The sequence below is a fragment of the Symphalangus syndactylus genome, chromosome 9, assembly GCF_028878055.3.
Source record: "Symphalangus syndactylus isolate Jambi chromosome 9, NHGRI_mSymSyn1-v2.1_pri, whole genome shotgun sequence".
Lineage (NCBI taxonomy): Eukaryota > Metazoa > Chordata > Mammalia > Primates > Hylobatidae > Symphalangus > Symphalangus syndactylus.
The window spans coordinates 52,173,139-52,199,975 of record NC_072431.2 but is presented as its reverse complement, the minus strand read 5'-3'; the positions used below and the strand labels follow the sequence as shown (position 1 = coordinate 52,199,975).

Here is a 26,837-nt window from a genome sequence, read left to right as displayed (position 1 = left end):
AGGATTCAGTCAAAGGAGAACCAATAGCTGCAAATTGTAAATCCTGTGAAATTGTCTTTGGGTTCCGGCCTGAGAGGCTGGTTTGGGAACGTGCCCTGTGTAAAGTGGGAACTGTTTCTATCCTAGGAATTTGGTAGATGAGGTAGTGACAATTCTGGAGGGCGATGCTGTCCGTTCCGGCTCTTTTTAGTTGTCCTGAATTGCATCAGGTTTTAGAAAAAAGTTTCTGGTTTTCTTCTTTATTTGTACTAGGCTTCTGAAATATCTCAAATTCTGCCATGAAGTCAGCCGTCCTTGGGAGTCTGCGTGGCACAGATGTCTGGTTTCAGGGAAATCACAGCTTCCATCTGCGTGCCCACCCCGTGCCATCTAGGCATAGCCAGCAGACGGCTCGGTGAGCGTGGGGTAGTGGCTCTCACCTCATAGAAGAGGAAACTGAGGCCCAGAGAGGGGCTGTGCCATCCACGGCCGGGAGGTAGCCGAGCCGGGGCTGCTGTGCCGGAAGCCTGTTTGCGCAGTGCTGTGCACGGTGGCTCGGTGAGGTGGCCGTTGTTGTCTCCCATCCACATAACGCTAAGAGGAGCCCCACAGCTGAGAGCCAGGTGTGTAGGAAATGCTTTCTATGAGATGCGTGCTACCTTCGTGACTCTGTTTACATGTCATTGTTTTGGGTCTAAAACAACATGCTGTCCCAAAATGACCCATGAACTGTGAGGACTGAGAGCAAGCGACTTCGTCAAGACTGTGGGAAGGACAGGAGGAGCTGGAGTGGGGAACATGCCAGCCAGAACCCCCAACTCCCCACCAAAGAAGCCACATTGCTGTGAGGATGTGACAACTTCTGTTCCTCGTGTCACCAGCCTCTTGCAGACAAGCAAACCTCTGGTGACTTGGTAAAGCCACGCGGCTGGGACGGTCCAGCAGTAGGGAGCTCGACGCTGTCCCTAGAGGAAAGATTAGAAATGGTCGTAGCTAAACTTAGCTCTGGATAAGCTGCCTGTAGAAGGAAATGGAGATGGATTTGAAGGGTGGAGGTTGGGAAGGCTTAAAGGGACAGTGACAGGTCTGTCCTGCTTGAGGGATGTATGTGGAAAGTCTTCACAGGCTCTGGTGCAGTGCTCGTCAGGGACGCCCTGATATGACATGGTGCCATAGCTATCTTAGGTCTTTGGAATGAAGAATAGGCTGTGCCCAGAAGGAAGTGAAGCCGCTGTGTTGATTTGATGGGCGGAAGGGCCTGTGTGGTTCTCAGGTGCTTACCATTGCGTCCGGGAAAGACCGCTGACATTGATTGCTTTGATCTCCTGGGTGATTGGCAATGAGCCAGTTCAGATCCTCTGACTTGGTGTCCCCCTGGGGTACTGGTAAGGCATTCTATTGAGTCGAGCCTGTGCAGAACACAGCAGATTGTGGACCTCGGGAGGCAGCGCTGCGGGGAGGCGAGCCTGAGCAGCTCGTGCTGGTGTGTGCCCTCCTGCCTGGACTCTGCATGCGCTGGGTGTGTCTTCAATCTCCACTCCTTCCCCAGGCAGAGGCGAGCGATGGGAAGAAAGCCCGTCCATCACGTGGGGCTCTCTTTGTCCACACACCCAAGCTACACATTGCCAGCAGAGGCCTTGAAGCTCTTGACCTTCAGTTCCTCAACCTTGACATCCTAGTGTTTTTATATTTTAAAAAATACTTTTAAAACTGAGTGTTCCTGTCATTTTTATGCGTTTGTGGTCATGTGACAAAGCCACTGGTGGCTTCCAGCCTACACAGCCTGCTTGGCAGGAGCGGGTGGCAGAAAGCAGGGAGCACAGCCCTTTTCAAAGGACCTCAGCTGGCCATGGGGCTCTGAGACGGGGGCGGACAATCGCATTGGACGGCATCTGCACCCGTTGCAGAAACTGCCTGGAGGGAGCGGCCCAGCCCTAAGGACTGTTTTTTCATGCCTTCGCTCTGTGTTTTTTCTCTTTTGCTCTTTTTAAAATTCTGAAGTGTATACATCTCTCTCCTATCCTGTATGACTACAGAAGAGGGTCTGAAAAAATAGGCACAGCGTGAAACAGCGTGAACAAACACCTCTGAACCTGCCACTCAGATGAAAAACATCAACGGTAATTCATAAACCCCATGTGCGCCACTACCACCACCCGAGCGTCACCACTATTCTGGTATTTGGCTAATTATTCCTTTCCTTTTACTTGTCTTTTTACCACCTATTCCTAAACAGTAGTAACTTACCACTTGGGCATGTTATTTAACCACTTTGTCTCAGTCTTACCGTCTGTCACAAGGACAGAACAGTAATAACACACCGTGAGTATTGTGAGAATGAAGGTGATATGGGGGAGGCCCTTAGAACAGTGCAGGCACATAGGGAGTGCGAGGTAGGTGTGAGTTCTTACAGCTAGCACTTTGTTTCCTTTTGTCTGTGTTTTAACTTCATGTAAATAAGGGACAGTATAACCATTTTATGACTTACTTCTTCAGCGTTATATTTTGAGATCCATCATCGGGTTTTTAAAATTTTATTATTATTATTTTTTTTTTTTTGAAACAAGAGTTTTGCTCTGTGGCCCACGGCTGAGTGCAATGGTGTGATCTCGGCTCACTGCATCCTCCGCCCCCTGGGTTCAAGTGATTCTCCTGCCTCAGCCTCCTCATTAGCTGGGATTACAGGCGCCCACCACCACGCCCTGCTAATTTTTGTATTTTTAGTAGAGACGGTGTTTCACCATATTAGGAGGCTGGTCTCGAACTCCTGACCTCAAGTGATCCACCTCGGCCTCCCAAAGCGCTGGGATTATAGGCATGAGCCACTGCGCCCAGCAGAGACCCATCATGTTGATACATGCGGTGATAACCCTCTCATATCCATTCTTCTGTGGTGTTCTATTAGATGAGTAAACTGCATTTGATTATCCACTGAATGAGAGATGGGCACTGTTCGCTTTCAGCCTAGGGCTGTGACCCTGCTGTTAGGGGCACGCTGCTACACAGGCACCAACCTCTCTAGCACAGGGGTTCCTCCAAGTGTGCTGTGGGGGCCCCCGAGACCCTTTCACGGGTTCCGCCAGGTTCCTTGAAAGGCTCCCCTGATTAGATCAGGCCCACCAAGATCACCTCCCTTTGGCTTAGCTGACAGTCGCCCAATCACAGGAGAGACGTTCCATCACACTCCAGCTTCCTCCCACGCTGCAGGGGAAGAAATTGCACAGGGTGTGTGTCATTGAGGCTCATCTTAGAATCCTGACAGCACAGAACACATGAAACTGCTGAGACAGTGTCTGCCCTTTACACCCTCTTTCACGTGCAAGCCTGCAGTGGAGCTTTTCAGAGGCCACACGACATATAAGGATGTCATCACTTGGATGGCAAACGAGATAAGTGTTTGCAGAGCCTTGTTTTCTTAAAGTGCTAGGATTACAGTGTGAGCCACTGCACCCGGCCCTAAAGCTTTGTTTTCTTAAATGCTCTGAGTTTTCATTTCTAATACTGTAAGCATCGACAGTTTGGGAGACGTTGAGTTTTTGGGTTTTTGTCTTTGTTTAAGAATAGGATAGTAAAAATAGAGGGGCTTTCCATAAAAAGCCTGAAGCAACAGCTGCTGACTCATCCTGTTGGTTTTGAGTTAGGGAGTGACTCATCCCCAAGCAAGAGGTTTTCCAGACATTTATTAAGTCTGTAGAGCTTGTGTTCTGTGTTAACCAGGCAGCTACATTTGCAGGGGGAAGGAACAATCATTCCTTATTATTGCTATTCTGATGTGGGGACAGCGAACAGGAGTCAGAGAACCACTGAGCTATTAAAGGAAAAAATATTTAAGCTGCCATTTAAAAAGTCAGGTTTGAAAAAAACACGTCTTCATTGACTCAGCAAGCATTCAGTACGTACTAAGAGCAAGAGGTCCCTGGGGCTGAGAATGTGCAGGGAAGATGACATTTTCCTTTATGCTTCATGGTTATTTTGCCCTAAGAAATGCTAAAGGTTTTCTGTTGCTGGATGAAAAGATTACCACCAATTAGCAACTTAAAACGGCACAGATGTAATGATCTCCCAGTGTGCGTGGGTCAGGAGCCTGGGCATCCAGAGTTCCCCACGTGCTCTGCTCGGGACCTCACAGGCTGGTGCACCTGGCCATGTTCTCATCTAAGGCTTGTCATCCTTTTTCAAGCTCACGGGTACTGGCAGAGTTCATTTCCTTGCAGTCATCTGACTGATGTCCCATTTTCTTACTAGCTGGCAGCTCCTTGGGGTGCCCTCACTTCCTTGCCACATGGCTCCTCCTCACAACATGGCTGTGTGCTTTTTTCTAGGTCAGCAGGAGAGCACCTCTTTTATAAAAGGCCCACCTGATGAGATCGGGCCTGCCAAGATCACCTCCTTTTTTTCCCCCCTTTTGGGACAGAGTATCGCTCTGTTGCCGAGACTGGAGTGCCACTGGCACAATCACGGTTCACTGCAGCCTCGAACTCCCCAGCTCAGGAGAACCTTCCACTTCAGCCTCCTGAGTAGCTGGAACTACAGGCATGTGCCACCAAACCCAGCTACTTTTTAAATTTTTAATAGAGATGAGGTCTCACTGTGTTACCCAGACCGACCTCAAATTCCTGGGCTCAAGGGATCCTCCCACCTTGGCATGAGCCACCACACCTGGCCCAAGAGCACCTCCTCTTTGACTAACTTAAAGTAACCAAATCACAAAAGTGATGTTCCATCATATTCCCAGGTCCCTTCCACACTCCAGGGAAAGACAGGGGGCGTGTTGTCATCGAGGCTCATCTTAGAATTCTGACAGCACAGAAGTCTTTTCCTAACCCAAGATCACAAAGATCCTCTCCTATGTTTTTGTTTGTTTGTTTGAGACAGGGTCTTACTCAGGCTGTAGTACAGCACGATTGTGGCTCACTGCAGCCTCGACCTCCCAGGCTCAAGAGATCTTCCTGCCTCAGCCTCCTGAGTAGCTGGGACTATAGGCATGTGCCACCACACCTGGCTAATTTTTAAAAATTTTTTGTAGAGATGAGGTCTCACTATGTTGCCCAGGCTGGTCTCGAACTCATAGGATTATAAATGTGAGCCACCATACCTGACATCCTATGTTTTTTTAAGTCTAGTTTTAGTGATCCAGTTTGAATTAGATTTATATAGGAGATGGTTAGAGTCAATGTCCTTTTTTTACTTTTTGATCCTCCAAATGAGTTTTTTTTAAGTTCTGTGCAGATCACCAGTTTTCCAGCACCATTAGTTGAAAACCTTTCCTTTCCTCATTTGAGTTGCCTTGTCAATTTTTTAAAAATCAATTGGCCATATATGTGGGGGCCTTTTTCTGCACTCTCATTTCTATTCAGTTGATCCATATGTCTTTCTGTTGCCGATGCTAAACTCTATCACTTTCTAGCAAGTTGAAATTTGGTATTATAAAAACGTTGTTCTTCTTTTATAAAATGGTTTGTTATTCTGTGGTGTTTTGAAGAGATAAATTTTAAAATGAGCTTGTCAATTTCTACCAAAAAAAATGCCTGCTGGGATTTGTATTGAGATTGGTATTGAATCTAGATCAATTTGGGGAGCATAAACAACAATGTTGAATCTTCCAGTTCATGAATATGACATAACTCTCCAATTTTTTAGGTTTCAAGTGTTTTGCCCAAGTGTTCTGCAGTTTTCAGTAAAGAAATTGTTCACATTTTAAAAAAATTTCCTGTTTTAGCCAGTGCAGTAAGGCAAGAAAAGGAAATGCTGGGTAGACATATCAGAGGAAAAAGAAATATGACTGTTCCTGTTGGCAGATGGCACAGAAAATCGCAAGGAATCTACCAGAAAAGTCATAGACTAATGAGTCAGTTTAGCAAAGCTACAGGATACAAGATCCATATACAAAATATAAATTTTACTTCTATAGACTAACAATGACCAATGGACACATGGAAACAGAAATTTAAGATGCAATACCATCTTAAAGTCATTTTAAAAATGAAATACTATGGTGTAAATTTAACACAACATCTAGAGGACTTGTTTGATCAGAAGCACGAAACACTCAAGAAATGAGATCTAAACAAATGGAGGGATGTGCTGTGTTCATGGAAAACTCAACGCTGTCAAGATGTCTGTTCTCTCCTGATTGATACACAGATTTGACACAATTTCTATGAAAATCTCAGCAAGATCTTTTGTAGACATAGATGTGATTATTCTAAAATTTATCTAGGAAGGCACTGGAATGGCCAAAAATGTTTAAAATAGAATAAAGTGGGAGGGGCCACTCTCCCTGATTCCAAGGCCTGTTGTCTCCCTGCAGTGGTCAGACCTGTGTGGTGCTGGGGCAGGGAGAGACATGAGGTCACTGGACAGACCCATGGATTGCTCCCCGCCAGCACACCCGACTGATTGCAGCCAAGGGCAGAAGCAACTCAGTGAAGAAGGAGAGCCTTTTCAACAAAGGGTGCTGGAGTAACTGTCTCTGTAGGGAAGAAAAAGTGAACCTTGACCTAAATCTCTTACACAAAATTAATTCAAACTGAGTTACAGATTTCAGTGTAAAGCGCAGAACTCTAAAACTTGAGAGAAGATCACAGTAGAAACTCCTTGAGGCCTAGAACTTGGTGAAGAATTCTTAGATATGACACCCTAGTGATCCATTGAAATTAAATTTTGAGAAAAGGTCATTTTTGTTTCACCAAAATTTGAAATGTTTGCTCTGCAAACGTTCTCCATTTGAGTCAGGGTCTCACTCTGGAGTGCTCAGACTGGAGTGTAGTGGTGTGATCATAGCTCACTGTAGCCTCAGTCTCCTGGGCTCAAGCAGTCCTCTTGCCCCAGCGTCCCCTAATAGCTGAGACTACAGGAACGCAACACCATACCTGGCTAATTTTTTTTTTTTTTAAGTAGAGATGAGATCTTACTATGTTGCCCAGGTTGGTTTCGAACCCCTGAGCTCAAGGGATCTTCCTGACCTGGCCTCCCAAAGTGCTGGGATTACAGGGGTGAGCCACCATGCCCTGCCCAGATCCTCTTAGTAAGAGGATGAAAAGACAAGCTACAGACTGGGAGAAAAGTATTTGCCAACTACATATCTGACAAAGGACTCATTATCTAGAAAACAGAACTCTCAAAACAATACTCACCAGTATGAAAACAATCCAGCAGAAAATAAGCAAAAGATATGAAGTGATTTCACCAAAGAGGACATGCCGATGGCACATAAGCACAAGAAGACATCCAGCCTCTCCAGCCACTGAGTCACTGCCAGTTAAGGGAGATGCAGAGTCAGACTGCCATGAGATAGCACTACACACCTATTAGAACAGATACAATAGAAAATAGTGAAAATAACAAACGCTGGTGAGGATACTGAGAAACTGGGTCTCATTCATCACTGCTGGGGAGGTAAAAGGGTACAACCATTCTGGAAAACAGTTTGGCAGTTTCTTAAAAAAAAAAAAAAAAAAATAAGCATACACTTATACAACCCGGCAGTCACATTCCTGGGCATTTACCCTAGAGAAATGAAACTTACATCCACACCACACCTGTACATGAATGTTCACCGAGCTTTATGTGTAATAGCTAAAATGGAGAAGCAACCAAAATGTCTCCAGATTGGTAAATGGTTACATAAATTGCGGCACGTTCAGACCGTGGAATTCTACCAGCAGTAAAAAGGAGCAAGCTACTGACACATGCAACAGTGTGGGCAGATCCCAAGGACACTATGTTGAGTGAAAAAAGCCAACTTCCAAAGGCCACATGCTGCCATGCGCAGGGGCTCACACCTGTAATCCCAGCACTTTGGGAGGCCAAAGTGGGAGGATGGCTTGAGCCCAGGAGTTTAAGACCAGCCTGGGCAACATAGCAAGATCCCATCTCTACAAAAAATAAAAGTAGCCAAGTGTGGTGGCATGCGCCTATAGTCCCAGCTACTTGGGAGGCTGAGGCAGGAGGATCATTTGAGCCTGGGAGGAGAGTTTGCAGTGAGCCATGATCATGCCGCTGCATTCCATCCTGGGCAACACAGTAAGTAAGACCCTGTCTCTTTTTAAAAAAAAAGCCACATGCTGTATGGTTTCACTTTAAGTACACTCTAGAAAAGGCAAAACTATAGGAACAGAAAACTACATTCTAGAGATGGAAATCAGATTCGTGGTTACCAAGGGATTAGGGATGGCAGAAGAAGGAGGATGGCTGTGATTATAAATTGGTAGCACGAGGGAGACTGTTGTGGGACAGTTCTGTCTCTTGATTGCAGTGGCGGTTACACAAATCTAGACAGGTGACAGTGCATGGAACCACACACACACAATTGTACCAATGTCAGTTCCCTGGTTCTGATATTGTACTATAAGAACAAAAGATGTAACCACTGGGGAAAATGCATAGCAGGTCCACCTATACCTCTCTATGCAATCTTTGCAACTTCCTTTGCATCTATAATTATTTCAAGATGAAAAGTTACAGCAAAAAAAAAAATTCATGTTTCTTGGTACTATTAAAAATGGAATTGCTTTTAAAATGTTTAGATTCCATTGGTTTATTGGCAGTATATAAAACATATACTTGATTTTTGTACATTAATCTCGTATCTTGTGAATGTGCTAAACTCACTGATTGATTCTGTCGCTAGCTTTTTTATAGCTTCCTTAGGATTTTGTGTTTGAACAGTTAGCCGATCTGCAGATTGTTTTATTTCTTAATTTCCAGTCCCTGTGTCTTTTGTTTCATTTGTTCGCTTGCTTGCTGTCTTGCTTTTTGCTGTTAGTCTTTCTAACTTAGCATTGACCAGAAGCAGTAAAAGTGGGCATCCTTGCCTTATACCCAGTGTTAGGGTGAAAGTACTCAGTATTCCACCATGACTTAGGATGTTAGTTGCAGGGTTTTCATAGATGCCCTTTATCAAACTGAGGAAGTTCCTTTCTATTTGTAGTCTGGTGAGAGTCTATTTTTTTTTTAAGCCCTGAACATGTATTGAATTTTTTCACATGCTTTTTTTCTGCATCTATTGAAACATTCGTATTTTTTTCTTCCTTATTTTGTTAAAATAGTGTCTGTCTTCTATTGACATTTTTTGGGTAGTTAGGTTTAAATTGCTAAAGTTTTGTTAAAGATACTGTATCTGTTTTCAAGGGGAGAGTTGGTCTGTAATTTTTCTTTTTGGTAATCTTGTCAGTGTGGGTACCAGGATGATGCTGGCCTCGTAAAAGGAGTTGGAAATTATTTCTTCCTGTTTGATTTTCTGAAAAAGTTCACATTAGTTAGTGTTATTTCTTCTTTAAGTGTTTGATAGAATTCACCAGTGAAGCCATCGAGGCCTGGAGTTTTCCTTTGGGGAAGTTTCGTTGTTGTTGTTGTTGTTGTTTTAGAACAAATTCAGTTTTTTAAAGGCTATTCAAATTTTCTGTTTCATACAGTATCTGTTTTGGGAAATTAAATTTTTTAAAGCAATTTATCCATTTCATATAAGATGTCCAATCTGTTAGCATAAAGTTGTTTGGAACATTCTCTTAATACCTGTCAATGTTTGAAGGAGCCATAGTGTAACTTTTTCATTTCTGATACTAGAGATTTGTTTTTTTCTTTTTCTTAATTCCCTTAGGAGGTTATCAATTCTGTTGACATTTTTAAAGAACCAACATTTGGCCTTGTTAATTGTTTCTATTGCAAAATTCATTTTCCATCTCATTGTTATCTCATCTTTGTTATTTTCTTTCTCCTGCTTGAGTTTAAAGAGCTCTTCATTAAGCTCTTTGAGGTAGTACCTTTGGTCAGTGCTTTTTGATCATTTTTTCTCTTCTATAAGCGTTTTTTTTTTCCTTTTTTCTTTGAAACGGTCTTGCTCTGTTGCCTATACTGGATTGCAGTGATGCAGTCTTGGCTCACTGCAGCCTCAGCCTCCTGGGTTCAAGTGATCCTCCCACCTCAGCTCCCCCTGCTGAGTAGCTGGGACTACAGGCATGTGCCAACATACTCGGCTAATTTGGGGGTTTTTTTTGAGGAGACGGGGTTTTGCCATGTTGTCCAGGTCTTGAACTCCTGACCTCAGGCAATCCACCTGCCTCGGCCTCCTAAAGTGCTGGGGTTTACAAGTGTGTGCCCCCGCGCCCGGCCCTAACATAAGCATGTAAAGCAACAGATTTCTCCCCTAAGTGCTGTAGTAGCCACATCTCAAGATAAAAGTGTTGATATTTTAACATTGTCTTGAAGTTCAGAATACTTTCTGATTTACTTTGTGAATTCTTCTTGATTTTGGCATGTCTGGGTACCACTCCTGGAGTGTGCATATCTCTCGCTTCTGTTCCTATCTGTCCACCTTTCCATTCGCACCCTCATAGTAATCAGTTATTTCAGTTCCCAAGCTGATAACTCTTAAAACCTTCGCCATATCCGAATCTGGTTCTGAGGCCTCACTTTGTGTCTTCACACTGTGTTTGTGTCTGTTAACATGCCTGTCCAATAGTCCCCCTTGCTCTTCACACTGCGTGTGTGTCTGTTAACATGCCTGTCCAATAGTCCCCCTTGCACTTCACACTGCGTGTGTGTCTGTTAACATGCCTGTCCAATAGTCCCCCCTGTCTGTGGCTTCACTTTCCATGGTTTCAGTTACCCGCAGTCAACCATGGTCCAAAAGGAGATGAATACAGTACAGTGAGACACTTTGACAGACCACATTCATGTAACTTTGTTACAGTGTATTGTTATAATTGTTCTGTTTTGTTATTGTTAACCTTACTCTGCCTAACTTATCAATTAAACTTGATCATAGGTACATGTGTAAAGGGAAAAACAATACAGATAGGGTTGGGTATTATTCAAGGCTTCAGGCATCCACTGAGGTCTCAGCATGTGTCCCCTGAGGATAAGGAGGGGACTCCAGTATTCTTAAAAGCCAGGCATAACGTATCAATTGCAGGCTCTGGCATCATCTTCTGTTCCTGGTAAACTGTGATACTCTGCATTTGCCTGTCTGCCTCTCCGATTTGGGGGCAGCAGTGTGTCCTGTGATCTCAGCTCTCTGATGGTTCTAAGCAGAGCTGGGACTTGCAGTTTGTTCTTCTTGCCAGTGTCACTGCTGTGAGGATGGGAGTGACAACTTCAGGCCCTTTACATGTCAGATCGGAGAGTCTGACTTCTTTGACCTGTGGATTATTCAGAAGTGTGTGGTATAGCATCCTTGCTATGAGTTTCTTCATATTTATTATATTTGGAATTTGTGGAGCTTCTTGAAATCTGTAAATTTATGTCTTTCACCAAATTTGGAAAGTTTTCTGCTTCTAAAAACATTCTCTGCCCCACTCTCTTTGTTCTCTCCTGTGAGATTCCAACTACTTGTGTGTTAGGCCTTCAGGAATTGCCACAAAGATGCCTGCACCTCATTCTTTATCTTTTTTCTCTTTTTGAGATTGGATCATTGGGTCATCTCTATTAATCTAATTGCAGTGGTCACTGATTCTTTCCTCTCTCATCCCCAGTCTAAGTTCATCCAGTAAATTTTAAAATTTCAGATGATGTGTGTTTTAGTTCTAAAATTTCCACTTGTTTTCCACTATGTTTTCTGTGTATCTGATAAGATTTTCTATATCTTTATTCAACATGAGCATTTTTAACCTAATTGAGCCTAATTATAATAGCTGCTTTAAAGTCTGTGTCAAGTCATCCCAGTATCTGGGATATTTGAGTTGATAACTTATGATTGTTTTTGCCCCTGATGATGAATATCTTCCATATTTTGAATAACTTGATTATATCCTGAGTATTACGGATGTCGTTTTAAGACTTAAATCCTGTTGTGTTCATCCATCTATTGTTGATATTTTTGCTTTAGCAGACACTTAACTTGGTGAGACCCAAACTGCCAACTTGGTCATGCCTGTGCTGGTGGTTGCTCAGATCACAGCAGAGACCGCTTTCAGTGTGCCCCCATAGGTATGGTTCAGGGGCCAGCCAGGCTCTTGGGCAGAGTTTATGCACAGAACTTGAGGTCTCCCTCACTGGCTCTCTTCTTTCTGGAGTGTTCTCACCTTACCCCTTGGTAGTCCTGGTTGCCCCAGCTCCGTCCTCTTGTTCTCCTGGCCAAAAAGATGGTAGGCTTTCCATCTGAATGTCATTGTCGCCACACACCACCATGCCTGTGGCTCACAGGTGATGTGATTGTGCACCTGGAAATTGAGAAGAACCCACAGGTCTATTATTAGAATGAATACAGAGCTTAGCAGGGTGACTAGGCACAAGCCAATATACAGAAATCAATTGTATTTCTATTCACTAGCAACAAAGGATTAGAAAATGGAAAATGTTTAAAGATACCATTTAAGAAGCACCATAAAAGATTACGTACCTCAGAATAAATCTAAGGAAAGATGTGCAGCACCTGTGTACAGAAAATTTATAAGCATTACCAAGAGGAATTAAAGGCCTCATTCAAAATCAAAACTCTGCAGGTGTTTGGGGGGACAGGGAAGGTAGAAATTGACAGCTGACTTTAGAACTAATATGGAAACGCAAAGGGCCAGCGAGACTCAGTGCTTTCTTCACTTTGAGCACCAAAGTAAGCGAGGACAGAGGTGAATTACAGCCCCTGGAAAATGACGGCATCTGTGAGTCCATGTGGACAGCGATGAGATAAACAGGAGGGGGACTCTTTTTGACAGTAGAATGTCACTCACAGACCGGCAAGCATGGAGTGGCACTGATTGGAAAATCATCTCGAAACTGTCACGTTAAACACTGGAGACATCGCAAAAACCCCAAGGGCCATCCATGGGAGGCAGCTCTCTTCTTCAAAAATCTCAGTGTAGGCCGGGCGTGGTGGCTCACACCTGTAATCCCAGCACTTTGGGAGGCTGAGGGGGGCAGATCACTTAAGTTCGAGACCAGCCTGGCCAAAATGGTAAAACCCTCCTGTCTCTACTAAAAATACAAAAAATAGCCGGGTATGGTGGTGCACCTCTGTAATCCCAGCTACTCGGGTGGCTGAGGCAGGAGAATCTCTTGAACCCGGGAGGCAGAGGCTGCAGTGAGCTGACATTGCACTACTGCACTCTAGCCTGGGCAACAGGGTGAGACTCCATCTCAAAAAAATAAAAAAATAAAAAATTCAAGTGTTTCAGATTAAATGAAACTAAAGAGGCATGATAACTACATGTAAGTTAATATACTAAATTCTGTGCTGGAGGAGGAAAATGGTCTAATAATGCTGTATTTGTATATATTAGATAAACCTCACTGTCTAATACATGGTAATTATGAGACAGCCATCTTAGATGAATACTCTTACCCTTGCAGCGTTCTCCTGCAACTCCAGCGCCTGAAGTTGCCGTGGTTGTAGAAACAGGTGTCCTCATTCTTAGGACACACCCTTAGGGGTGGCTGTTTGCCAAGCTTGGAGACGGGGTGTCCACAGGCACAGCCACGAAGTTGTTAGGGATAAACAACTTGCTCTTAAATGATGACAGATTTTTAAAAGTCTGTGTATTGAAAGAGAGTGAGCGAAGGATAAAGCAAATGAAAGAAGATGTGAACAGTTGAATCTAGAGAAAGACGGTATGAGCTCTTTGTACTGTTCTTGCGACTTTTCACACATACCTCTATCCTAGCCCCAAAGAGGCTTGGAATTTGGGTTCTGGCTACTACAAAGGCTGGAATTCTGCTGTGAATTTCCCCCAAAAGTAGAAAGCTAACAGGCAGCCCAACTGTGACATGCCTGGTGCCTCACATGCTGGGTTTAGGGATTCTGTGGTGGAAGCCTCTGGAAACTGGGTGAGCTCTCCCCACCCCCAGCCCTGTTATTTAGGGTTTTGGGTTTTTTTTTTAAGAGACAGTGTCTCACTCTGTTGCCCAGGCCTGAGTGCAGTGGCACAATCATGGCTCACTGCATCCTCAACCTCCTGGGCTCAAGTGATCCTCCCACCTCAGCCTCCTGGGTAGCTGAGACCACAGGTGTGCACACCACCACACCTAGCCTAGGTACTTTTTGTCTAGAGGCAGGGGAATATCTTAAAACATGCTGTAAAATTTCTTTCTAGCTCATTTTTCTATGATGCTCCCTGTGATACAAGTGAAGAATCTAAATCTATAGTGGTTTTTTGTTTGTTTGTTTGTCTGTTTTGAGATGGAGTCTCGCTCTGTCGCCCAGGCAGGAGTGCAGAGGCGCGATCTCGGCTCACTGCAAGCTCCGCCTCCCGGGTTCACGCCATTCTGCCTCCGCTTCCCAAGTAGCTGGGACTACAGGCGCCTGCCACCACACCCGGCTAATTTTTTTGTATTTTTAGTAGAGGTGGGGTTTCACTGTGTTAGCCAGGATGGTCTCAATCTCCTGACCTTGGGATCCACCTGCCTCGACCTCCCAAAGTGCTGGGATTACAGGCGTGAGTCACCGTGCCCAGCCCTAAATCTGTAGTTTTAAGGACTGAATCTATAATTTGAACTATTAAATATCTTATGAAACTGTTTAAGAATGAGCCCAACAGATACTCATAAACCCATTGCCCAGTATTAACATGTTGTTTACATTTCACCATCTTTGCCTCTGACAGATGAAAATCCACAAGTTCATAATTATATTTATCGGCTCAAGCTGCCATAACAAAATACTCTGACTGGGTGGCTTAAACAACAGAAATTAATTTTCTCACAGCTCTGGAGATTGAAAATTGAGGATCTGGGTGGCAGCACCATCAGGTTCTGGTGAGGGAGGCCTGTCTCCCTCGCTTGCAGACGGCCGGCTTCTCACTGTCCTGGTGCCTCACATAGGACGGAGTGAGAGGGAGAGCTCTCCGATCGTTTCTTATGAAGGCACTATCATATCATGATGTCTCCACCTTCAGTCACCTCCCAAAGGCCCCATCTCCAAATATCGTCACGCTGCAGGTAGGGCTTCCACGTAGGAATTCTGGGAGCATACTAACATGCAGTCTATAATGATGATATAAATAGAACCACCTAGAAAAGATCACCAGGAAACACCAGAAAACCCAGAAAAGATCACACCGGGGTGCCATTTCACAGCTAGTAGGATGGCCACCGTTTTTAAAAATCAGAAAATAGCAAGTGTTGCCAAGGATGTGGATAAACTGGAAACTTTGTACGTGGCCCGTGGGTATGTAAACTTGTGCAGCCACCATGGAGAACATCTCGGTGGTCTTCAGAAAGTTAAGCACAGAATTACCAAAGGACTGCCGGGCACAGTGACTCACACCTGTAATCCCAGCACTTTGAGAGGCCAAGGTGGGCAGATCACTGGAGGTCAGGAGTTCAAGACCAGCCTGGCCAACACGGTGAAACCCCCGTCTCTACTAAAAATACAAAAATTAGCCAGGTTTGGTGGCACGCGCCTGTAATCCAGCTACTCGGGAGGCTGAGGCAGGAGAATTGCTTGAACCAAGAGGCAGAGGTTGCGGTGAGCCAAGATCGCACCACTGCACTCAGCCTGGGCAACGGGGCAAGACTCCATCTTAAAATAAAAAAAGAATTACCATAGGATGCCACAGTTTCCCTCCTAGGTGTATACTCAAGAAATGAAAACAGATATTCAAGCAAAAACTTCCGCACAGCTGTTTGTAGCACTGTTCACAATGGCCAAAAACTGGAAACAGTCAAAATGTTCATCAACTGACAAATGGAACAACAAACCACATATCCATACAATGGCATATATATACATATATATACATTTGCCGTAAAATGGAATGTCGCACTGGCCCGTGCTACAGCATGGGCGAGCCTCCGAAATACTGCACCAAGTAAAAGAACCAGACACAAAGGGCTGCATGCTGTGTGAATACACTCCAGTGAGAGATCCAGAACAGGCAAATCTATGGAGACAGAAAGCAGATTCGTGTTGTCAGGGTCTGGGCCAGGGCAGTGGGAGTGACGGCTGGTAGGCTGTAGAAGTGGTGGCTGTACAACATTTTGAAGGTAGTAAATGCCATTGAACGGTTCATGTCAAAATGGTGAATTTTCTATTATGTAGATCTTACCTAATGAAAAAATAAAGGAAGAACCCAGGCAAAGGGGCTGGTGCTTTAGGGGCCCGGCGTGGCGCCCCCGTGTTGGCATCCCTGCACATGCCAAGGATACACCCCGCAGAACCTGAGCTTTCAGTTGTAGAGGCTGCTCCAGGGCCAAGGACCCTGTGCAGCCCTTCCTGGGGTCTCACTGCTGTGACCAAGGGGTGGCTGTTTGCCAAGCTTGGAGACGGGGTGTCCACAGGCACAGCCACGAGGCCACACACAGGGCAAGGAGGCCAAAGCGTGGCCAGAGACAGGGGCCAGCTCCTCTGTACTTTCACATTCTGGCAAAAAAAAAAAAAAAAAAAGGCCAGAATTCTAGGTTCTTCCTCTAACCTTGGTATCCTGTTGGGTTCATTTGCTTTAATTTGGGTTCAATTTTGAGGGGTTTGTTTTTTAATTTTTTTTTAAATTATGGAAGATGTTAGCATGGTTCCAAAGTCAGACATACTCAGGGCTACTCCTGTCTCTGTCCCATCCCCCATTCCCTCCCTCCCTAGAAGTCATTTTTATCTGCTGCTGGTGTATCCACGTTTCCTTTTCCAAATATAAGCAAGTAGAACATGGATTTTAGTCTCCCGCCATTTCTTACATAAAAGGAAGATACTCTGCGTTGTTTCGTGCCTTTTCCTTTGGCAGTCGGTATCAGAAACCTCCTTCCAGCCACGGAGCTCTTCTCCTTCGCTGGTGCACAGCCCCCGACTGCGTGGAGATCACAGTTTATTCAACCAGCTTCTCCTAGACATTTGCTGCAGTGACAGCCTTGTGCCTGCATCACTTTGTATTTCTGCCAGTGAATCTTTTACCTAATTTTTTTTTTTTTTTAGATGGAGCCTCACTCTGTTTTTGTATTTTTAGTACAGACGGGGTTTCACCACGTTGGCCAGGCTTGTCTCGAACTCGTGACCTCAAGTGATCGCCTCGGCTCCCAACGTGCTGAGGTTACTGTGAGCCACCTGCCTGGCCCTCTTACCTAATATTTGGGGATGATAAATTAGCAACAGACGATTCATAGGTACCCAAGTTAAAACTTGAAAAGCTTCATTTTTATAATGTATATGAATGTGGTGCTGTATCTCTTTTCCGGAATACTTTCACAGCTGTGATATCATTTAATCTCACGCCAGCCCCATGAGATGTCATAGGCATTCACTGAGCAAAGCCTGAGTTCAAAATGAGGATTTCTTTTGGGGAACTAGATAATATTTTTTAAAGTATTTTGAAAGATTCTCTGTTGTTTGGCTAGCATCTCTATTCAGTGGAAATCAAATGCTAACTTTAATATTTATTTATTAAGTAATGAAATTGAAAACCTGGCCTTTGGCGTAGTTTGCTGTTACTTTTCATATACAGCAATTTTAAAATTTCTCTTTGTAATTTGTTATGTTGAAGTGAGTGAACTAGATTTTGGAATCCTCTAGCTCACCATTGACAAGCCCTGTTTTCGGTCACAGTGTGAATGACCCTGTTTTAGGATTTTAGAGTTAACCTCACTAAGTACAGAAACTGTAAGACAGGGCCGGGAGCGGTGGCTCATGCCTGTAATCCTAGCACTCTGGGAGGCTGAGGCGGGTGGATCACCTGAGGTCAGGAGTTCAAGACCAGCCTGGTCAACCTGGTAAAACCCCGTCTCTACTAAAAATACAAAAGTTAGCCAGGGGTGGTAGTGCACACCTGTAGTCCCAACTACTAGGTAGGCTAAGGCAGGAGAATTGCTTGAACCCAGGAGGCAGAGGTTGCAGTGAGCCAAGATCACACCACTGCACTCCAGCCGGGGGGACAGGGCGAGACTCCATCTCAAAAAAAAAAAACAAACAAACAAAAAAAAAAAACCTTGTGAGATAGCTCCTGAATGGGCAGATAGGGTTTAAAACTAAAAGGCCTTCTGGCCAGGAGCTGGAAGTTGGTGTTTGTTTTCTTTGTAACCACTTTCTGGTCCTTGATCTCTCCCTACCTCGACCCTTACATCTTAGACCAATCCACGGTTACCTTTTCCTTTCACTCCCCAGTGGGACCCACAAATGGGCTGTCTTTCATGTACACGCTGTCAGTCTGTGACATTGACAGGCAGGAACTGAACCAAGCATGTGGGTAGAAAGGCTCCAATTAGGAGCAGAGGACAAGAGGGAACCAGAGTCAACCCCTCATGTACTGATCTCGAGGGTCTGGTCCTGTACAGGGTTGAAAGATTTGAGGCTCTTTTCTCATGGTCCTAAATTAGCTGAAGGAAGTGCGTGAGGCCAGCAGGGGGCTGTGAAGGGGCAGCTTGCTGTGTGCAGAGACAGAGGTGACGGGCGAGGCTGCTGCAGGGCCTGCCTGATGGGGCTGACGGAGCTTTGAGCAGCAGCGAGCCCAGTGTGTGTCGTTCTCCCACCAGAGGTGTGGGTGACAGGTGCTTCCAGAAACTGCTGAAGGCTGCAGGCCTCTGCAGAAAGGCGGTCTCCTCATGGGCGTGTGTTAGCCTAGGTCCTGCCCAGTGTCACGACATCACATCTGCCCGGCTGTGCCCAGCACAGGTGCACAGGCCCCAAATCAACCTGCTGCTGCTTGAAACAGACAACCCCTCTTTCGCTGCCCACCAGCCGCTGCTCAGGTTCATCCCTTCTGCTGCTTGTAAGAGGACAGACACATTCGTGGGACAGTTGAGGCAGGGGACAGGCCCTTGTCAGGTGTTGTGCTCAGTGGCCTCTGGCCCCAGCCTAATGAAATTCATTTCGTTGAATCCACAAGTCCAAGTTTGTGTTAATCTTGAACGGTGTAGGTTTTTCACACCAACGAGAGTCCTGAGAGCCCACTTTGGATCCACTCGTGTTTCTAGATCGCGTGACCATAGCAGCTGTCGAGAGGACTCCGGGCTCGTCTTGGCAGGCACAGTGCCTCTTTATAAACCCACCAAGCAGTTAATTTCATGTGGACATCTCAGTTTCTGCCACATGCTTTTTCTCTGAAGAAATGACTGAATTCTCCTAGCGTTGAAAATGCACGGGATGGTAAAGCTGGCCCTTTTAATGAGCTGCTGCTGTGAGACTTGAGGAGTCCGTCACAAACGATCGTCCTGTGGGCTGTGTGCCCAATCAGCAGGTGCATTGTCCAGTCTCTGGTGGTGAACCGCAGTGCACCAAACCTCAGGGACAGCAAGAGTGCAGATGTGAGTGACAGTGTTCTGGGTCGCACAGAGTTGCTCTGTGTCCCCTTCTTCTCTCCCCTCCAGCCCCCATTAGAGAGCTTGTGGCAGGGTCCCTGGCACCTTACAGTTCAGTGGCAGCTTTCCCACAGACCCTCTGGGCTGTTTCTCGAGATGAGGCCGCCCTGACATGAAACTAGATTTGACTCCTCCTCCGCCAACCATGCAAGATGACCGAGAGTCATAGATAAGTTACGTCCATTCCAAGTAGTGATACAAATGCTGTGATGAGTTAAATGAGCCATCCTAATTCAGTCATCGTAGAGAAAGCAGCAGTGAAGATGTTTTCGTATGAGCGTTTGCTGTGTTGTAAAGTGCAGTTGGGGGACTGATTTCCGACTCAAGGGGTGTTTAGGTTTACACTGAGGGAAGAGTCCCTCCTGTTTCCTGCTTCCCGTCTAGCTCGTCCTGATTGTGTCCTCTGTGGTGCTCTTCCCCCTTGCGTCCGTACTACCTGGGTGGAGCACATGCGTCCAGGGTTTTGTGTCCTGTGGTGATAAAAGCACTGGCTGGGGCATCTGTGCCACTGTGACTCTCCATGCCTGACCCAGCTAGACCCCTGCAGGAGAACTGCTTCTGCTTTCTTCGTGCCTGGTGCCACCACCTGCCTAGAAACGGGCAAGGGTGGCTCGGGCTGTGAGCTGCTGCCACTCCCAGCTCCCTGGGGGAGCCCGCGGCCACAGGAGAGGGAGGGACAATATCCTGATGCTTCTTGGGCTTGCGTGGCACCTCCTGAAGCCCAGGTGAGGGCAGGAGAGCAAGAGGAGGCAGGAGAGAAAGGCACTGAGGAAGGAACTTGTCGTAAATCAGGGGAGTGAGTACGCCCAGCAGCTTCTCCCAGCTGCTTCCTGTCAGGGTGTAGAAGGAGGCACGATGTGCAGAGGACCAGGGGGACTTGGCACAGCCACAGGAAGGCGGCTGCCCCACCGGCCTCACGCTGGCTTCCCACGTCACGGGGGCTTGGTAAGGAAGGGAGAGAGCAGGCACAAGAGGTCAGTCGTGCCGGGTGCTTGGGGTACCTTCATCCCGGCACTCCCGATGCCTTCCCTGCTGCAGAGCTGGGCCTCTGCCTGGGGCTCTGGAGAGCCGATGGTGCTCGAGCTCGCCCATCCTGCCACAGAGAGAGGAGGAGGTGTGCTCGCTCAACATAGGCAGCGCTGGGATGGGGAGACGTGTGTTTCTGTCCCCTCAAACAAAACACTCGCTTTGGAAACATCCAGAGGCCTTCGTTCTAAAGTAGGAAGGTGGGCTCCTCCCTGAAGGAGCTTCCTCTCTGCTTTCTCTCCTTAGTCTGTCTGGGACAGAGGAGGAAGAGATAGACTGAGCAGGTGCTGCCCGCCTTTCTCCGTCCCTTACAACGTCACAAGCTTCGGTGCCATCACATAGTCCGTTCTGATGGCCTTCTCTCCTTAAAATTCTCCTGCGACAGCTCGCCACATGTGTATGACCTTGCCCCAGTACGCTTCCATGAGAACGCAGAAAGTGACTGCTCTTCCCACAAGCCCTGATGTCAGGGCGGCCTGGAAGCCTTGACCCCGCCTGCTGGTGTCTGTCTTTAGAGCAGGGTTCAAAGTAGAATCTTATAGAAAGTGGTATAATTGGTTTTTAACACGCTACCTTTGAAGGGACTCAGTGCGTGCCTGTTCATGTGCGGGCTGCTCTGTGGTCGGTGGTTGTGCTCTCCCGGCTCCTCCCGTGCCCAGTGTGTGCCTCGCATTTGGCAGCTCAGCGCTTCCTGAAACGGGGTCCTGGGTGATTCCGCAGGGCCCTTCCCGCTATGGAACACGTCTCAGATTGTATCGATGATTAGTCCAGGCAGGAGAAGACTGGCCATCATTCCACCACAACAATCCAAATGGAAGATTCCCCTGTGTTTGCTACCGTAAATCAGGTCATAAAAATGTGGGAAGGAATAATGGACTCTTTCTAGAAACTGGAAGATGTTTTGCCAGATGCTCCTTCTCGTCAGGATCTTCTGTCTTTAAGGACAGTGTCTTGGGTCCCTTGGGCCGTCTTCAACAGAAGCAAGACTATACCCAGGAGCCAAAATCTAAAATCCTATTCTAGCCTGTCCTTTGCTGGTCGCATGGCCAGGAGTTGGACCAGCCGTCATGTCTGGAAGGAAAGTCCCCCATCAGAGGGGCCGGCATCCCACCGCGCACCGAAACCCAGCAGGGAAAACTGAAAAACAGCCAGAATTTGAACCTTGGGGTTGGAGCTAAAGAACCTGCATTAAAATTTTCTTTAATGGTAGTTGTTTATTTTAGAAAACACACGGACGCTCTTCGCCTTTTTCCTTTGCTTTCCCAACCACACAGAGGCGAAATGCCACTGCTCTTACCCTGTTCAGTTCTTGCATTTGCCACATCAGGATTCCTTGACCCAGACTGAGCTGTGAATATTCTTCCTTCCTGACAGGGGGAATCGGTGAAGTACTTCCTGGACAACTTGGACCGGATCGGCCAGCTGGTGAGTAAACACGCCTGCCCGAAGAAGCTGGGCTCCAGGGTTCGAAAACACGTGTCCAGAGACCAAAGCAGTCCACGTTGTGAGGGCTTTGGCTGGACTGACAGACCGAGCTTGTTCTATCACATTACCACGAATAGTACTGTAATGGCACGCTCTCACTTAGATCTGGGCTCCGTCTCAGTGGGGAGGGGAGGAAACTGCCTTTACCCAGATCATCATGAAAGAGACAGACAGAGGAGTTCATGAGTGAAAGGAGGACTTCCTTTAACTTTATCTCACGGAAAATTCAAACATACTCAAAAACAAATAGTCTAATGAAACCCCAGGCGTGGCAGTTATCAGTGATTACCAGTCTTGTTTCAGCAGCCCTCCCCCGGCCTCCAGGAGCAAATGCAGGGAATATTTTAGAGTGTACCTCAAAAAGACGAAAAATCACAACCATGATGCTGTATGGCTCCTGAAAAATTGACAGTAATTCAGTAATGTCAACCTAGTCAGTTTTGAGATTTTCCCTGTTGTCTCATTAATGTTTTCATGTTGATTTTTGCTTTGTTTTAGCAGAGTTTGAATCAACAACCTAATAAGGTCATGCATTGCCATTAGTCAGGATCACTTAAGTGTTAATCTGTATGTCTCTCCTTTTTTTCTTTCAATTTGTTTATTGGAGTAACTGGATTATTTATCCTGTAGGGTTTCTTACCATGTGGACTTTGCTCTTCCACCCCTGCAGTGTTATTGAAGATGTTTCTCTGTCCCCTGCACACCCTGTGGGTGGTAGTTAGACTTCTAGATCGAGGTGTGATCATGTCCCTGTTTGCTCTTTTGGCGAGAAGCTGCCTGAGTGGTGTGTGCACTCATCACGGGAGGTGTTTTGTTGGTTTTTTGTTTTGTTTTTCAATTTTTTGAGACAGGGTCTCACTCTGTCACCCAGGCTGGAGTGCAGTGGCACGATCGTAACTCATTGTAGCCTCAACCTCCTAGGTTCAAGTGATCCTCCTGTCTCGGCCTCCCAAGTAGCTGGGACTATAGCATGCGGCACCACGCCCAGCTAATGTTTTTACTCCTTGCAAATATGGGGTTTTACTATGTTGCCCAGGCTGTTCTTGAACTTCTGGGCTCAAGCTATTCCTCCCACTTCCCAAAGCACCGGGATTATAGGTGTGAGCCACCATGCCTGGCCTGGAGGATTATTAATAGTGCAAAGTCAAAGTGGGTGAAGAGTACGGTTGCCGGTGTGTTGCTAAAGACTTAAAGAATTTTCTAAGAATAACATTAAATGTATTGCAGATTGAATTTACATCACGTTACAAAACGTAAATTAATTCACAGTAAGGTTTTGGAAGCTATAAGCTCTAGGAGTTAGAAAAATAAAAAGGTATCTCTGGTATGGAAACAAAAAAGATGGTAAATTTCCTCTGGAAAAGAAAATGGATGTGATTTTGCGCTGGGCCTGCCCACAAGTGTTCTGAGCATTCGTCCTCAGACTGGTGAGCCTCCATTCATTTTGAAATGAAGTATTTGATTCTGTTTCATGGCCAGTTGATAATTTTATAAATGAAATTTGCTTTTGGTTTCTGGTTCAACCTCTTGCAAAAGTCAGTCTCTTCCCTTCTTATCTTTTTGCCATCTTTTTGTTTTTATTTTCTTGTGTTCTTTCTTCCTCCCCCTAAATTTCTGCCTCATCCTATATTTTACAGAATTACTTTCCTAGTAAGCAAGACATCCTGCTGGCTAGGAAAGCCACCAAGGGAATTGTGGAGCATGACTTCGTTATTAAGAAGATCCCCTTTAAGATGGTGGATGTGGGCGGCCAGCGGTCCCAGCGCCAGAAGTGGTTCCAGTGCTTCGACGGGATCACGTCCATCCTGTTCATGGTCTCCTCCAGCGAGTACGACCAGGTCCTCATGGAGGACAGGCGCACCAACCGGCTGGTGGAGTCCATGAACATCTTTGAGACCATCGTCAACAACAAGCTCTTCTTCAACGTCTCCATCATTCTCTTCCTCAACAAGATGGACCTCCTGGTGGAGAAGGTGAAGACCGTGAGCATCAAGAAGCACTTCCCGGACTTTAGGGGCGACCCGCACAGGCTGGAGGACGTCCAGCGCTACCTGGTCCAGTGCTTCGACAGGAAGAGACGGAACCGCAGCAAGCCGCTCTTCCACCACTTCACCACCGCCATCGACACCGAGAACGTCCGCTTTGTGTTCCATGCTGTGAAAGACACCATCCTGCAGGAGAACCTGAAGGACATCATGCTGCAGTGAGCAAGGAGGCCCCGGGGTTTGTCGTCCTTGAGCAGCCTCCACGGCTGTGGGTCAGACTCTTGGGTGTGTATTGTCTGTGTGGTCCTTGAGTGGGTTTCTCGGATCCGTGCCCTGGAATACCTGGCTCAGGAATGCTGTCAGACCAGCCAGCCAGCAAGCTCTAGGCAAAAGGACATGGAAACTGTCACGTTAGCTACTGAATCCTGGGGGCGAGTGAAACTACTGAAAATCCGAGTGATGATGTTGTGAATACGGAACACCTAATCACACAGCTTGCTTTGCTTTGCTTTTACAGAAACGTTCCTCTTTTTCTGACACAATTTAATTGAGGACCGTGTGTGTGTGTATGTGTGTACACACACGCTCTGTCTTTAATGACAGAAACACAAAAACCAGCTGGCCTTGCAGACGGCTTTTCTAACTCGCAAGTCTTCCCTGAGACAGACTAACCTGAAAGCTTTGCCTAATGGTAGCTTGTAGAGATCCAGTGCACGCCGATGCTGCTAAACTCAGAGTGCCTGAGCCTGGCCCTGCAGCCCCAGCCGCAGTGTCTGAAGGCCACCTCCCAAAGGGAGCACGTTGCCTTTTCAAACTCACGTGCCGATTTCCTAAGAGCCCCTAGTCCAAGCCTCTCAGATGAAGCTGAGGAGCCGTGCCTAGGATCCCTTCCCAGCTCTGAGGACGGGCTGGGGAGCTCTGCAGGTGTGGATTCACCTTACGCCCCTACAGCAGGCTCAGCCCTTCCCACCCTGCCCGATGCCCAGCAGCACAACACAGAGTGAGACAGGATGCCCACGGTGACTGCTGCTCCGTCCGTGTACACACAGCGGTGCTCTTCTCCCCTTAGCCACCCGCCACCCAACCCAACGGCAAAGACACAGAAACCAGGTCCCCTTGCAGATGGCTCTCCCATCTTCCTGCGAGTCATCTGCTCACACACAGTTGGCAGCACATAGCATTTCCTTCTTTCAGAAACATTCCTCTTCTGGGGCTTCAGAAAGCTGGCAAGGCCACTAGCAGAGCTTTTGTTGATGCCCCAGCTGCTTGGCGAGCTAACAGCTGCCCTTTCGGGAAGCCCACAGACGCCCTTTCGGGAAGCCCACAGACGCTGGAGGAATCTCGAGTTTCTCCAAACTGCCGCTCCACCAGTGCCTTTGGACAGGGGCTGTTCGCAGCTCTCCCCTCAGTCCGATTCTCATCGAGGCCCCTCGCTTCTATGACTGTGCTTGCAGAACAAGTAAACACTCTCGGATGCCGCTGTCCTGGGGGAGCCCGCGGAAGCCTGTGAATGTTGATACGAGCTGGCCAGTCCTGGGCCCAGCTCGCTTGTCCAGCTACCTGCCAGGTGGCTTTCACTGTGTTTAAAATACATTGCATTCCAAGCTGGTCCCCTCTGTGTATCACTCTACTGAGAAATCCTGCCTAGTGTGTTTGGGGATGTGTCCTAGCATTTACAAGAAAATGAAAAGCTTCCTCTTAATTGGCACCCGAACATTGCTGTGGCTCAGTCACACATCCCAGGGCCCTCGTCGCGAGGCCGTGCTGCCCCTGACCCCAAGCCCCTCTGCAGCTCACCCTTGGCTTGTTTCCCGCAAACCCGATAAACACAAGCCCTTGGGGCAGATGCAGAAGCAGAAGAGGGAGGGGGAAACCTGCCTCTGGGTCACCCTGTTAGCACAGCATTCTCATCAGGAGACAGCATGGAAGGCTCTCTTGCAGTGCTCGAGGTTGTGCATCAGTGTTTGCTGGGCTTGTGGCTCCTTTTTTGGCTGGATAAAGAAGTTGCTGCTTTTGTACTGCTTCTGTGGCTCTTCACAGACCTCATGGATGTGACCAGAGATGAGTGCCGATGACCACGTTTTAAAGGAGAAAAAGAACTCTTGGTGGGGCCCTCGGGATGGTCTCAGGTCACATTTGCAGTCTGCGACAGTGACCCGCAGCCCGGTCCAGAGCGTGGTGAGCTTTGTTTGCGTCCTGGGTCAGCTTTCGCTGTCTCTCCTGTGTGTGTTAGAATCCAGAGCCCAGAGGAAGTGCAGGCGGGTCCTCCGCCAACGGGGAGAGCCTCTTCGTGGCGCTGTTGGCGACAGCAGCGCTGTGATTGGCGTAGCAGGGGAGTTGTTTGAAACGCCTTCCTGAGTAGTAGCCTTGTCAATGAGTGCTTGTTTTCCTTTAAACAGTCTGACATATTTACTCGTCACTTTCAAACCGGAAGCATGGGAGGAAGGAGATGTTGTGGGGTCCGTTTAGCTCGATAGAAAGTGCGGTGGGATGGCCCCCGGCCCAGGCTCTTGACCCGCTCAGCGCTGACCCCACCGCCCTGGCCGAGGCACTTGGCCTTGCTGAGCTGGACTTCCTCCTCCTCCTCATGATGGGGGTGAATTAGAACGTTTTTAAAGACACCCCCTTCCAAATTCTATAACACATTGTAATTGGAGAAGAAGGAAACTCTGCAAGGCTAAACTGTCATTCACAACTTTGCTACACTAGTCTCTAGTCAATTTTGTCTCCAGAACCTTAGGCTTTTGTATTTTTTAATTTTAATTTCACTGTTAATCCTTATTGTTTTTTTTATTAAGATGTTGGAAAAGCAGGAGGTAGTTGTGCCTCAATTATTGCAAAAATGTAACAATAAAGTTCCTCAAAATAAGATATGTTCCTCACAGCTATACTGTTTACACATAAGAACGCATATAGGGTTTTTACTGAAATCTATTTTTAACTCTTCTGTTTGTAGAGAAATTGTTTCAAGGATTTTGAGTCATAGGTCTGTAATTTATAGAGATCTCTAGAATTCTTATTGTAATTTCCCTACTTTGATAAAAGAAAAATGAGTCAGATTATTTTAACTCCAAGATTGAAAAAAAAAAAAAACTCTTAAAAGAAGATTATTAGTTGTAACTAACTTGGGGGTTCTGGGAACAGACATCT

The 26,837-nt window shown here is 46.6% G+C and overlaps 1 protein-coding gene across 3 annotated transcripts in view; it reads left to right on the top strand.

Annotated features, from left to right (window-relative positions):
• The window catches only part of GNA12 (G protein subunit alpha 12), a 143,851-nt gene extending 117,293 nt beyond the window's left edge, over positions 1 to 26,558 (top strand). For 2 of the 3 annotated variants that reach the window (XM_055292192.2, XM_055292189.2), the window contains exons 3-4: positions 21,592 to 21,642; positions 23,340 to 26,558. In XM_055292192.2, coding sequence (XP_055148167.1) covers positions 21,592 to 21,642; positions 23,340 to 23,909 — 621 coding nt within the window. In that variant the 3' untranslated portion in view covers positions 23,910 to 26,558. The remainder of the gene's footprint in view (positions 1 to 21,591; positions 21,643 to 23,339) is intronic. The other variant, XM_055292190.2, reaches the window with a different exon arrangement.
• The last annotated feature ends 279 nt before the right edge of the window (positions 26,559 to 26,837 follow it).